Raw genomic sequence first — 15,261 nt, 5'->3', positions numbered from 1 at the left:
AATAAATAAAAATTAAGAAAATATTAAACAGTTTATTTCCACTTTTCTAATGTGTGTTTATCGGTTAAGGGTAGGTGTAGGGAGGGCTTTATGGCCTTTTAATCATTTTAATAAATATAATAATTTACACTATGTTATTATTGCATACCGTGTAATGTACAAAAACAAGGTGAAAATAGTATCTGCCATTATTTAAAAGTATAAATAGTATCTAACTAGGCCTAATATTGTTGAAAGGAAAATACTACTGTTTTTACATATTGTAAATGGAATCTATCGCTAAGGAAATTAGTTATTTTCACTTAGTGTAAATATAATATAGTTGTAATTTACACTTAGTGTAAATAGCGGCTGCCATATACAGTATATACCATTTCAGCAGGGAGATGGGACGGTGTGGCTGTGCACACTCCCAGTGTTTAGGCATCACATTTGGTGTGAAAGGATCTTAACTAGATTTGCTCATTAAACAACTATAATTCCATTTGTGTAATTTCATAAAATATGACAAAAGGTAACATAAAAGTATAAATAATTGTATCCAAACGTTGATGTTTTTCAATGATTGACAGTTCTTCAGTTATTCCTCACCTCTCTGTGACACCAGGCAGTATGAAGAACATCCAGAAGTGGATCCCAAACACAAGCACTACCTGGAAAACACACTTCCCCAGGAGAGTTTTACAGAGGTAGAGCGCTCGGTCCACAATCATGGTAGTAAACTGAATGAGAAGCATGACGAGGAACGCCTCAGGAACCTGGTCTTCTGACAGTGACTCTGTTATATCGGCGGCCGCGCTGTGCTTCTGTTTCAAACAATCAATACATTCATTAATGGCCAAATACAAATAAACACAGAGTAACAAATGAGCAAGTTATAAAAGGTGTTGGTCACTTCTCAACAATGAAATTCATATGCTCAAATGTTCAAAAATAAAGAGTCTTGGACACTTTAGTATGTTCATCTAGCAGGCATGGGTCTTTTATGCAGAGAACACTAAATCATTTTTCCATAATAATGCATTTAATAGTTAATGATGAAATGTAACTGTTCTGCTGTTGTGATATTTGTATCTTCTTAGATTTTTACACGGATAAAGATAGATATTGATTATTAACAACTCAAACTCCTTTCATGGCGTCTCTAATGTTGCATTCATGTCATGGCGTAATTACAAGATCACAACACGTGACATTATACTCAAAGCTGTTGACAACCTTGGATTCTGAATTTTCTGTCATCACGATGCCAAAATGAATCTGAAGTGGCCCAGTGGTATAGAAGTTGTGTGGGACAAGTCAGTTCAAATGTTGGTACAAATGTATCCAGATAAATGTACATGTAGCCTCACATCGCTCAAGTTTTCTAATCATTCTGAAGGCCTTGATTAGCTTGTTCAGATTTACCCCTTTTCCACCAGAATAATCCGTGTGCTAGTTCAGATCTAGTCTTAGTGCCAGTTCGGAGTTGGTTCGACTGACGAGCCTTTTAAGAACCGGTTTGCCTTTCCACGGGCTAGAGAGCTGCCACAGAGCCAGGTCTTACGTCACTGTATAAGTCTCATCTTTCTCAGCAACGCTAGTGAGGCAGCAGGAAACACAAACACACCAGGCTTGGTTGAGATGCATCAGCACTACGCAGACGGATCCGCGTAGGGTTTCAAAATACCGCATGCGTGATTCAAAAGCATAAGGAGTCGTATGCTGTCGTTAGACTCGTTGTCATACGGCGATTGGTCTGCACAGCGCAGATGCATCTTGAACAATCCTTCCATCAACAATGTGGAACGTTGCGTCACTATTAATGCTCATGGCTTTACGATCCTACATCAGCATCAAAACACAGCGAATCCAATGCATTCGTGCAGCTCGCCGTAATTTGTATAGACAGAGATTACAAATGAGCAGCAGCTATTAGCTCGATTAGCTGCTATTTCAAAATGGCGGTCACAAGTTTGTGTTTGTCGTGTTGGTCATGGTAACCCTGCCTTAGCCCCTGACGCAAGCGGTTCTTACTTCTAGACCAGCAATGTTTTGGTGCTACTTAAGAACCACTTTTCCTGGGTCGGAGCTGGTGCTTTGGGTGTGGAAACACAAAAAAACGATTTGAAACTAGGCTCTGGCTCCGAACTAGCACCAGCACTGCCTTGGTGGAAAAGGGGTAATTGTGTTTGTTTAGGGTTGGAGCTGAACTCTGTAGGACAGTGGATCTTGAGGGCCGGAGTTGCCCAGCCCTGCATTAAAGGAACACAGCATTTCTTTGAAAATAGGCTTATTTTCCAACTCCCCTAGAGTTAAACAGTTGAGTTTTACCACTTTCGAATCCATTCAGACGATCTCCGGGTCTGGCGATAGCACTTGTAGACTCTTGAAGATTAATTAGTAAATTTTTCTTAATCGATTGACTGCACTAGTTTTTACTCATGGAAGTCTTACCTCGACGGACTCAACAGAAGAAACAAACCCATGTCAAAGAAGGCGGAGTAACAAAGCTACACCTACTTATTACATAATCGCTACAAACCAATGGTAGTTTGAAGGTGTTTACCAGCCGGAGCAAACTTTTCCAGAATGTTCGCTTTGGCAAGCTGTTTCAAACTCAAGCTGTCCAACCAACTTTGTTTTTGGCCTGATTTTGTTGGAAATAATGTCACACCAGTTTGTTCTTCAATTTAACTTTGAAATTATACTGGAAATAGCAGACCATCCAGGGACTTTTGGCATACTCTTTTTAACATACTATGCTTTCTGCATTTCCTTAAAATTGAAATACTATATAACTAAATATAATTAAATTGAAGTGACAAAACTTATTGTAGGATTGTGAGAGCACTTCCAATACTTACTCCAAAAGCCCAATATCCAAATATAATGATGATGAAGTTCACCACATCTATCAGAAACATCAGCGCATACACATCACACACAGGGCTGTACTCGGGGTGAATGATGTCATAGAAGAATTGCCTTATGGGTAAGTATATGTGTAGAGCACTGAAACAAAACAAAGTTAAATTAGTATTATTATGGTATTATTTTAATATAGCAGTATTCCACACAAATATCTTACCAGAATGTTGTTATTTGGAAGTACAAAACAGACATAGAAATTGCCCCAGACTAACAATCAATGCAAATGAAAAGTGATTGATGAGCATATGTGCTGTTTCAGTATTCCTGACCGCCAGATACAGTGCTTGACACTAGACATTCATTGCATTAGCTGGATAGAACCCATACAAAAATACTCAGTGACGTAGGTCAAAGTTATGATGTACATAAGTTGCAGTGACTCTACTCAACCTCTTTGGCTTTCTTGCTCCATAGAGGTCGTGTCAGGTAGTTACTCGCATGCCCAGTGACAGGTGTCTCAAGAATAACCAAAAATGCTTACTGTATGTTTCCCCCATTGCTTTGTTGTTAAAAAAAACGTTGCACAGAATAGACCTTAGTCTGGATAGCACAATATTTCATTTTGTTGTACTGTAACCAATGAGACGCCTTTCCAAAAAAACCTTCAGTAGACACAAACTGCATAACTGTGTATATATTCATCATAAGCATGGCCTGTATCAAAGAGTTGTTTGTGTATGATATTTTATTATTATATACTGATTATTTTAATTGTTTAAAAATAAATTTAATGACCAAAAATTCCAGCCATTGAAAAAAACAGTAGAAGATTTTTAAATGAATGTTTTTGATTACGTAAAACTTACTCGAAAAATACATTTTCAAATGTTTAATTTCTCATGCTACTTATCTCTTACAGCTCTATGACAGCAGCTTTGGCCTCCAGCATTCGGCCATGCATGTACTTTTTCATTCGCTCCTTCCTGCTTAGTGGCACATTCCTCTGGTGCTTGTTCTTTGAATGCTTTTTCCTGCTATGGTTCTCATCTGATGGTGTAATATTTAATGTAAGGATATTAATGTACATCATACAACAGTAGACATGAACAAAACAAATAGAAACCAAACTGGCCTGTGCAAAATGTGTCACTGTGTATGTGTATGTACATGTATTTTTGAATGTATATGCGTATCTGTGTGTGTATATTCCTCATATATTGCCATATGGAGATGTTACCCGGTCTCTCAGGGCTCTCTGCTCTCTGTCTCCGAAGGAAAGAACTGAATGAAGCCTGAAGAGGTATGAAGGGAATCCGTCTACTTGTGTTTTCTTCTTGTCGTTTCGATCCTTCAGTCATCTTGTTTTTCTCTGTTTTCCTCTTTAGCTTCTTAAAAAAGTCTGGCATCTCCACCTCCTTGTTATCCCACAAACCATGACACTGAAAAGCACAAAAACACATCAACATTTCATCTCACTGAACCACTGAACTCGGCAGCATTTACATGCATCATAGGCATGCTCCTGATGCAAAGACTGCCTTCAACGATACTTTAGTTTGGACAAATTATAAGGTAGCATCACCTGTATCCTTCACAGAGAATGCAATCCCAGAATACATTGTACCAAGCCCAAAGAATAATTCCATCCAAGATGGTGTAAGAATCAATGAAAAACAACTCAGGCTGATTGGAAAAATTCACCTAAACCTAAGCAGTAATGTTAACAGAAGCAAAATTGAGATAAAAACAAATACTCATACTCAGAGTGCTCTATGTGTAGGCTAATGCTGTACCGGATGAGCTACCAAACAAGTTTACCATCCCAGAAAAGCCACAGCTGGTTACCTGATGCTTAGGTCAAACTATTTTTGTTTAATGCACTATGGTAAACGTGTTTTGAGGTCATGAAACAGTATTGTGCAAGGACCTGTGCAAAAATAAGTCTTTATGAATCAATATTCTGCCTTGGTAATAATAATTTTATGAAAAGGTATAAACGTAGTTGGTGTTTTACTGACCCTAGTATTCATTTCAGCTGAAAAATTCATTGATCTTTATGTATAGTTTTGCAGAAATGTAGGTAGGACCGCACATTTTTCCAATTATTTTAGGTTGAGGAAAATGTTTGTTACATTTAAATAGCTAAATAGTTAAAATTAATGAAATAATTAAAAATATTGATAAAAACACGTCTAATGTCGAATATTTTACTCAAAATATAATCATTAATTTCTAAGAAAAATAAAATAAAACATACAGACCATGAACTGGAATGTATTATGTAGATGTCTGGGAAGGTGAAGTACCTTAAGGATGGAGCGATGGAAGAACAGAACAATTAACTGGATGAGGTCTACCAGGACATAGCCATCTTTCTTCTCAACTCCAACTATGTTGGGCACTGCAAATGCACGCTCTGCATTAATGCCACGATATACTGATGTAGTCCATGGGAAGAAGCCAAACTGGAAAAAGTACTTCACCACAACTGTGAGCTGAGTGGAGAGAGATGAAGAAAGGAGGAACAAGATGGGAGGACGGCTTTGGACAGGAATCGCGATGGAGTTTGATGCAGACTAAAGAGGGCTCAAAGATTAACTTCACTTCCTGGAATACTCTTTAAGTAATGTTAGCTCACTTCACCACAAACTGGATGAAAAATGTGAGATTCATGCACATATATAGAAAAATACACAAGATGGCGTTATTAAAACATGTCTGGATGACTCAATTGATGACAACAGTTTACAAATTGAGGGCTTTGGATCGCCTATCTGAAAGAACAGAGAGAATCGCACAACAGGGAAAGAATGTGGAGGAGGTGTGTGTTAATATTAAGGAAAGTTGGTGTAGTAGCAATAGTGCAGCATGCAATTTGTAACTCATTGAAATTTCTGTATGTCCTTTTTATCTTCCTTGTGAGTTTGCTATACTTTTTAGTATATGTGGTAAAACACTGAATCACTGCACTGAATGTCTGAAGTGGACTATTTTGTTCTATGAAGCACAGAATCACTTGCAAGTTATTGTGAACTTATGCTCAAAATTACTGGTGTTCCTTTACGTAATGGGAGATGGCACACCTTTGTGTCCTTATTTTGAGTTGATGCCCCTTGGGTGGTGTTTAAGACCTAGGTGCTCCACAAATCATGGAACAGATGATTATGGTTGAGTCAATGAGCACGTTTACATGCACACCAGTAAGCTGATAGCTCACAAATATCAGCTTATTGAAATAACCAGTTTTCCCCATTTACATGCAAACCAGTAAACTGACAACGCTAGTAAACCGCGTTTACATGACTTTATTAATAAATCGGGTTCCCTTTTGCATTATGTCAGTGACTGACGGAATGGGGGTCTCGCTTAGAAGCCAATCGCCTTCGAGTTCCTCAAAACGAGCCAATGGCATGACAATGCGGAATTTGCATAGCGCAACTCCGCCCCACCTTGTGGGTATATAAGGAGCTGCGCATGCAATCTTACATTATGTTTCTGCTTCGGAGCCCAGTGTTCACTTGCCTTCCTGAGCTTTCCTCTCTTCAAGACGAGCAACTCTCCAGAGTGTCGATGCTACTCCGCGTTCCAGCGAGTTCCACATTCCAGCACAGCGTGTGTGTTCTCCCTGGGAGCTTAAAACTCCTCTCTAAAAGAGCTCTTTGTCAAGATGTCTCGCCCATGTGTTTCTGGGTGTGGTCCGCTGGTTAGTCCTTCTGACGGGCATGATCGCTGTCTTGCGTGTTTGGACCTTGTGCACGCTGAGAGAGCGTTCATGGATGAGTCATGTTCTCATGAACCCTCCACCATGTCCTGAGCGCTCGAGGCTGGACGATTGGTTCTTGGGGGCGGCCCGTGCTGACACCCGTCAGCACCCTCCTCCAGTGCCATTCTTCCTGGAAGTGCATGAGGAGGTGCCGAAATCGTGGAAGTTCCCGTTAACTTACCGCGATCACTCGATGGCCTCTTCTGCCTTCACTGCTCTTGATGGTGCCAGGGTGAAAGGGTACACTGGTGCCCCCCCTGTTGAACACTTTGTTGAGATGCTGTGTCCTCAGAGTGCTTTAACGTGGTGCGGTGACCCAAAGCACCTGTCCAAGGCCTGTAGGTTTTTGTCTACTCTGGTGGCGAAGACCTATAGAGCTGCGGGCCAGGCCACGTCCGCCTTGCATGCTATGGCCACCCTTCAGGTCCACCAGGCCAATGTGCTCAGAAGCATGCACAAGGGCAATGCTGACCCTGCTTTAATGCAAGAGTTGCATGCAGCAATCGACCTCGCCCTACGAGCGACGAAGGTTACTGCACGCTGTCTTGGTCAGGTGATGTCCACTTGCATGGTCCAGGAACGTCATTTATGGCTCAACTCATTTATGCTTGCTCTGGATTCAGGCTCTTGTGTAGTGCTGGTTTTGTTGGACCTGAGTGCAGCATTTGATACCATTGACCATAACATCCTTCTTGAACGACTAGAATGTATGGTAGGTGTCAAAGGCACTGTATTACAATGGTTTGCTTCGTACCTCGCTAATAGGACTTTTTCTGTAAATTTAGTGAAATTTTCCTCATCATCTGCACCTGTTTTGTGTGGTGTGCCCCAGGGATCCATTTTGGGATCTTTATTGTTTTCCCTTTATATGCTTCCCTTGGCCCTCATTTTTCAGAAATATTTCATATCACTGTTATGCAGACGATTCCAAGTTTTACCTACCAGTAAGGCTGGACACTAAAACAGGGGCTTTAATTCTAGGTTGCCCTGCAAATTCCTCCCCTGCTCTGGAAGCCAAGTTAGGTCCTCTTTCAACAAATGTACATAAACAAATCAACTCTTTGACTCTTCACTATTTTTTGATAAACAAATTAGTTCTGATATTAGAGGAAGTTTTTTTTCCATTTAAGATCTATTGCAAAATTGAAGCGGTCCAGTGGGTTCAACCCTAGAACTGATATGCAGAAGGTTGCTGGTTTGATCCCAGTGGTCACCACCAGTGTGTCCTTGAGCAAGGCACTTTACTCCATGTTGCTCCAGGGGGATTGTCCCTGTAATAAGGGCACAGTAAGTCGCTTTGGATAAAAGCGTCTGCCAAATGCATAAATGTAAATGTAAATGAAACATCTCCTTTCAAGCAAAGATTTAGAAGTTGTGATTCATGCTCTTGTAACATCACGATTAGTTTATTGCAACTCTCTTTATTCCGGTCTCCCTCAGTCTTCAGTATCACGATTGCAAGTTGTTCAAAATGCAGCTGCTAGACTGCTGACTGGGTCTAAAAAGAGGGACCACATCTCCCCTATTTTAGCATCTCTTCACTGGTTTCCCATTAAATTTAGAGTTTATTTTAAAATCCTTATGTTTATATATAAGGCGTTGTCTGGCCGTGCACCAAGGTATACAAGTGATCTTCTTGTGCCTTATTGTCCCTCTAGGGCACTTAGATCGTCTACTCACTTGCTCTTAATGGTGCCTCTGTGTCGCTATAAATCAAAGGGTGATCGGGCGTCTGTGGCTGGGTCCAAGCTTCGGAAGGGTCTCCTCTATCATGTGAGGTCTGCTCCTTCATTGGACATTTTTAAATCTACTCTTAAATCGTATTTTTATTCTTTAGCGTTTGAAAACCTGTAATTATTTTTGTATATGTCTCTGCATTGTACTCTGGATTGGATCAATCCATATTGTGTTTAAATGTGCTTTATAAATAAAGGTTGTTGTTGTTGTAAACAAAACCCCCATTACGTCATTCACTGACGTAACGTCTCTGTTCCCGCCTTCAGGGAACGAGGGTTACATATGTAACCGAGACGTTATTTCCTTGTAGTGATGTCAAAAACAATAATTTCCATATCTGCTCCGAGTATTTCAAATGTAATGTCATGATGTTAAATAAAGCTTGCAACATGTCATTGGGAGATTTACGGCTCATATTATTCTCTCCTGCAGTTACAGATGCAGCGTTTTCACTGAACCTCTTCTACTGCTACATGAGATGAGAACACATTTTACAATTTTCTGGGTCTTAAGAAAATATATCACAAGAGCAGAATCTTTTCTTTCTTTCATGCAAAACGCTCGCTCTGTCTGAATGCGTTTAACCCTTAATCGTCCCTTGGGGTCCAGCTGACCCCACTGGACTTTTCCTCCATTTTTTAAAAGTGTTCCCTTCATCTCAGGGCCATGAGACTCGGTGACTTTTCCTAAATAATCTATCTAAACATGCACAAAAAATCTGGGCTTGATTTGGTTGTTCTAAAGGTGTGTAAAAAAAAATGTACCGTTTAAGTCCCTCGGGGTCAGATTGACCCCACATTGAAAATGAATGGGAAAGTGTAAAAAATACATTTTTTTCACTTTTTTTGTCAATTTTTTTTACTAAATCCAGTATAAATCTGAAAATTTCCACATGTATATCAAGGTCTGGTCCTAGAGCATAAACACAAAGTAGAACGAACTTTCTGTCTCATACACACACGCACACACACACACACACACACACAAACACACACATGTGTGTGACTGCAACAGAGAGCATTTTTATAGAAACTGGCAAATAAAATCAACAAAACTGGCATAAATCTGAAAGATTTTCATACATAAATGAAGTACTAATACTAGAGCACAAATGCAATATGGAACAAGCATGTTCACTCACACGCACACACACACAAACACTAACACAGGTGTCTGGAGCATTTTTTTGGATTTTGGCAATGAATGGGAAAATGTAAAAAATGCTTTTTTTTCACTTTGTTTGTAAAAAAAGAATCAACTAAATCCAGTATAAATCTGAAAATGTCTACATTTATATCAAGATCTGGTCCTAGAGCATAAACACAAAGTGGAATGAACTTTCTGTCTCATACACACACGCACACACACGCACACAAACACACACATGTGTGACTGCAACAGAGAGCATTTTTATAGAAACTGGCAAATAAAATCAACAAAACTGGCATAAATCTGAAAAAATTCCATACATAAATGAAGGACAAATACGAGAGCACAAATGCAACATGGAACAATCATGAGAAAGAGAGGGAAAAGGGCAAATAAAAGCAAGATGAAAGGCAGCTTAACTTTTGCATAACTTCCCTATGGACCTCTATTGGATAATGTGGTCATTGCTCTCTCTTTCTCGTTAACTATAATTCCTAAAGTTTTTCCACAAACCTACAGATGGCGGTATTCTATCCCTAACACATAGAGCAATGTCCAAAAACTATTTATATTTATTTAAGATCATCATTCAAGTGATTTTTTCATAAAAAAAAGATTTTTAATGAGCCAATTTATGACATAGTTAAGTATTTGTGCAGTAAATAGGTAAAAAACTACCAAATACCCACAAAAACACAGCATAAATGTATAGTTGAGAAGTAAATAAAAAAAATGATATATAGTTTTCCATGTAAAAAAATTATATTTCCTTATGCAATCGCTCTGTAAAAGTTTGGGGTCTATCTGACCCCAAGGGACTCAAACGTAAACCCTACTTGAGGGGCGATTAAGGGTTAAATCTGCTCCAGTATGCGTTTTTGTCACCTATCACACATGCGCACCTCAATAAGCCGACAGAAAGCAGGTTAATGCGCTTACATGCTGCACGAAATCGGGGTAAGAGGCAAAAAACGACCTGTGTCGTCCGGTTTATGCTTAAACAGTTTATGACCTTACTCTGATAAAAGAAAACGGGTTCACGCATTTACATGACTATGTTACATGACGTGACTATGGGTCTCGAGTGACTAGAGCCACTGTGAGAGGTGATTGTGACTTGGCATTTAGGCGGACCGCCTTTTCACAGAATGTCCTGTCATATCAGGGAGTGAGTTTCTGGAATAGTATTCCACTGTCAATGAGGGAAAGCACAAGTCTTCCTACCTTTAGGAGTAATTTAATAGTGTGGCTGAGGGACACACAAATATGCGATCATGGTTAGTCAATCATTACCAGACGTAAAATAAGTGCATTATAAAAAGTGATACGATTATCAGTGTAATACGGATTGTGCAGTAAGAGTCAGTATAACATGGGTTGTGCAATAGGGGTCATGCGGGTCAGTGTAATGTCAGGGCATGTGCAAAATTGTGGTTTGTGCAATACAGTCGATGCTTTCCTGTTTTCTAAATGTCCTTTGTTGTCCACTCTTGTTGTTATTGTTTGTTTTAACATGAGGTGATCAATGTTCTTGTCCTTGTGTATATAGTCTGTTTATAGTGTATCTGTATGTATTTATTAACTTGTGTGTAACACCAACCTGCGGGGGTCTGCAGATGGAAATTAGCCTAAGGCTATAATCTGGCATATTTACATTTGCGAAAATGTTCATTAATATGTATTGTCCCCTTTTTTTTTTTTTTTCAAATAAATACAAAAAAAAATAAAAAAAATAAAAAAAATGTTCGTTGTCGGCTTATTAAGCATAATTGGCATAAGAAAGCGCATGTAAACGCACTCAATGATTTTTAACATCATCTGCAGCAGTTGGGAAGATGCTGACCTGGGTGTAGATAATAGCTGTCATCCAGAAGCGCTTGGTTGGTCGTGGCACTGACAGCATGGCCCACAGGAAGATGAGGATGGGCAGGAAGATTGTTAGCAGAGAGGCAGACACCATGTGATTTAAGATAATCACAAAGTAACATAACATCTCTGACTGAGACTCCATCATATTGTAGAGAGCAAAGATGAGACGCACACCGCATGGCAATGAAGAATAAAATCTCTCAGACTCCTCAATCTCTGGAAAATCAAATATTCTGTATAAAGGTAGTGAAAACAGAAAAATTAGAAAACGGCCTTCTGAAAACCACACATATTTAAAGTGTGTGCCTGGTGTGTCTTTGTGAACTGATACAGTGTTTTCAAACCCTGGTCTTGGAAGGAATTTAATGATTTTACTTCAAAAAAAGTTATATATTAATACATATATTTCACAACTGTCATAACAGCTCACTATAGAATTATTTAATCTTTGGGTGAAATAGTCATTTGAAGGAGCACACATACAAGCTATTAAAAGTAGCTGTCTGGCAGTCAAACAGCACATATGATGCATAAGGTTTCTCACTGAAAGCAATGGGGTACCCTATGCATCGAAAAATGACGCTAAAGGGGTACAATGTGCATAAAAAGGTGACACCGAAGGGATCCCGACCAAGTGTCAATATGTGACCAGAGCCAAGAAGAATCAGCAATGTCTTCAATCATGTTGTGTGTGTGTGTGTGTGTGTGTGTGTGTGTGTGTGTGTGTGTGTGTGTGTGTGTGTGTGTGTGTGTGTGTGTGTGTGTGTGTGTGTGTGTGTGTGTGTGTGTGTGTGTGTGTGTGTGTGTGTGTCTCACTTGTTAAGCAGCAATTCGCTGGCAGTAAGTGCTCTGGTCTCTTGATTGAGCATTCTGGACTCTTGGATCTCTTCATTTTTTGCCTCATGCAGATGATTCAGTCCGGGAAATTCTGGCAGCACAACGTTAGGTGTATTTTCTTCACTTGTCCATCCGTCTGTTACCTTTTCAAATCTTTCATTGTGATCCTTCAGCTCTTCATTGTAATCAAGATTTCTTGAGGAATAATTTAATCAACAACAGAAATTACACACTCAGAATAATATTAGAATGTTATTATACAATATCATCTCCAAATTATAAAAAGCAAGAGCTAAACAAGGCAGAGAAAGTGGCTATTTTGCTGTGTTAGACAGTGAAAAAGAAGAAACTGATGTTTACTCTGGCAGAACATCTCCATCTATGCAGTGCTGGACAACATCCATTTGCGTAAGATCCAGGCCATCCAAGTCTTCTTGAGTTGGCTGGCGTGTTATTAGAAGAGTGTCATCAGTCTGGCAGCTGAAAATCATTGATAAAGGAAAATTTAACATGAAACAGTGTTCACAAACCATTTAATTTCAGGGTGAAACATGAAACAAGAGGGGAACAATCACCACTTTAATTTACAGCCCGTAGATCCATACTTACCCTGTAACTACACGGATAATTAATTAAAAAGTACTTACAGTATAAATAATTTGTTAATTTTATGATAGTTGCCCCTTTATTCCCCCAATATTACATATTGTTCCCTTATACCTACACATACTCATTTTATAGTTACATTATAATTACCGAAAGTTATGCTGTAAATTCGCTTTACTTACGCAGTACTTTCCGAGCCGTAATCTAAAGAGTTACCCTTAATTATATCTCCAACCACTTAAAAAAACTATCAAAAGTTTTCACAAGACCCCCATTTGATCCGAACTAAACATGCGCACTCCGCACCCAAGCAAACAATGCACAGAACAGAGCATGTGTGTCCTCAGGTGTCCAAAACTGAGGACACGGAGGAACACACTTTCTAAAGCATTTGCTGCTTGAATCCAATGTTTTCGCCTTCATACACAGCAATAAAACAGCTCCTGAGGATAAAAAAAGCTTATGATGCGTTTGTTCAGTTGGTGTGTATATACTTTAGTCCACCACAACAAAAAAATGTCGTTACGTCAATTTTGATTCATGTAATCATACAGAAAATTGCTTCCCTTTGTTGTCTTAAGGCAAAGTCCAATTGTAATGGAGCTTGGCTTGCATCGAAAGTTGGCTTTATATGTTCGGTACTGGGTAACTTAAGGGTCACTGTCGCATTAGTCAGGTCAGTCAGAATATTTTTTCCTGTTATACCAGTTGTTTACACTATTGAATTGTACCCACTGTTTGTTTTCTACCTCAGTGTATTCATCCTGAGGTCACTAGATTCTGTGAGCACTATACAAAAACTTAATATGACCTGTCTTTTCAATGTCATAGTCATACATGTATAATGTTATTAGCATACCTGGAAAGGCTGCTACCCCATGAGTGGACACTGTTGAGTTTGACATAGCCACATGGGTAGCTGCTCATGTCTGGAGGTGTGGAGATTATTTCCTGTATATCCTCTTCGGCCTTGTCCAATGATGCCACCGTGTCTTGTCTGGAGAGCCAGTTTTTGTAGAACTGATGAATACTGTCATGAGTGACATCCCTGCCCTAAACAGCGAGAAATGCCATTTTAACAAATTATTTGACAAACCATGAAAAATATATAGCCAATAATATTTCATTGACATCACAGCCTGACAAAGCCACTCTTGACAGCTTCTCACAGTTGTATTAAAAGTGAAGTCTTATAGATTCTCCATTTCGATTTTATATGAAACAGTTACTACAGAAAAAACACATAATATTTAGTAATGTTATGATGTGCGGTGGGAAAAGCAAGCATGCAATTTATACATGGCACCAGCATTATGTCTTCTACTCGTCGTCAGTGCTGTTTATAATGCAGAGGCTGTCTAAATGATTTGCAGTGATTGTTCTCCTCCATGGCGCTTTAAAATTCTACATTCTGTGTAGAATTCAAATGGGTCGAATTCATTTTTAACTCAGTGTCGACTTGCACATATGATATAGTCTCTGGACCAACTATGTGCACGCAAAACCATACCTGAAACCATACTTTGCCCAAATCTCTAGTGTCTTTTTATATATCTGTGGGCAGGATGATTCAGATTCTAGAGACCTTTTGACTGGACAGAAAATATGTCTTTTTTTAAAGAGTCATTAAAATTGTTGATCCATATTGGTGGTAGAGAGACTATATTTTGAAAGCAAATTTAGAATCATTGTTTAGAAGCACACTAGCTTATAGATGTAAAGACTAGCATATTAATTATAAACGCCACAAAACTTTGATTTTGATATGGGGAATCTAAGGCAGGTGTGTAGAACACAACCTAATATAGAGGCCAGTGTTTACGTGTCTCTTATGCTGAGTTCACACTGCATGATTTTCAAACTGGTCAGATCACTGCTCTATTCACACTGCATGACTATCTGGGCCAGCACTGCTGTGTTCACACTGCACGATGGATCGGTGACAGGAGGTTTCACACTGCATGACTGTACAAGAGGAAGAATCACCGACAGCACTGCCCCGTCCACAAACTACATTTCACAAGCAAACACGCGAGATGTGACAAGGAAACAACGCAAGATCACACGTGCGTCAGACTGGAGTTCTCGCACGAGACTGGAATTGTTATTAAAAATATAGACTGCAGAAAGCTTGCAATTCAAATTGTCTGTGCACTGATTTGCAGCGAAAAGGAGCAAAAAGAAAAAAAGATTATGGAGGAGGAAATGGTTGGGGAGACTCAGGGAGCAAGGATTTGTTTTCTGTAAAGAGAATTGGAGGTAAATAAATAATTTTGCAATGTGCTGCTGTTGCGGCTGGTCAAGCAAATGTTTGAGCTTGGTTTCTGTTTGATATAATTGTAAATATATCTATAAAAATACTGATATTCCGGTCTATAACTCCTCCCGGAACCTCCCGCTGCCCTGTATCTTGCTCTCTCATTGTCTGTCTAAACACATTTAACACA

The 15,261-nt window shown here is 39.2% G+C and overlaps 1 protein-coding gene across 1 annotated transcript in view; it reads right to left on the bottom strand.

Moving 5' to 3' along the window:
• LOC307129777 (piezo-type mechanosensitive ion channel component 2) overlaps positions 1 to 15,261 on the bottom strand; it is a gene marked incomplete at both ends in the record, with an annotated part of 104,100 nt that overhangs the window by 11,534 nt on the left and 77,305 nt on the right. The window contains 9 exon segments of the mRNA XM_079822488.1: positions 592 to 806; positions 2,847 to 2,994; positions 3,771 to 3,900; positions 4,091 to 4,292; positions 5,160 to 5,348; positions 11,346 to 11,604; positions 12,188 to 12,403; positions 12,569 to 12,688; positions 13,674 to 13,867. Coding sequence (XP_079678614.1) covers positions 592 to 806; positions 2,847 to 2,994; positions 3,771 to 3,900; positions 4,091 to 4,292; positions 5,160 to 5,348; positions 11,346 to 11,604; positions 12,188 to 12,403; positions 12,569 to 12,688; positions 13,674 to 13,867 — 1,673 coding nt within the window.

This window comes from Gobio gobio (assembly GCF_949357685.1).
Source record: "Gobio gobio genome assembly, chromosome: 7".
NCBI lineage: Eukaryota > Metazoa > Chordata > Actinopteri > Cypriniformes > Gobionidae > Gobio > Gobio gobio.
This window is presented reverse-complemented; position numbering and strand designations above follow the sequence as displayed.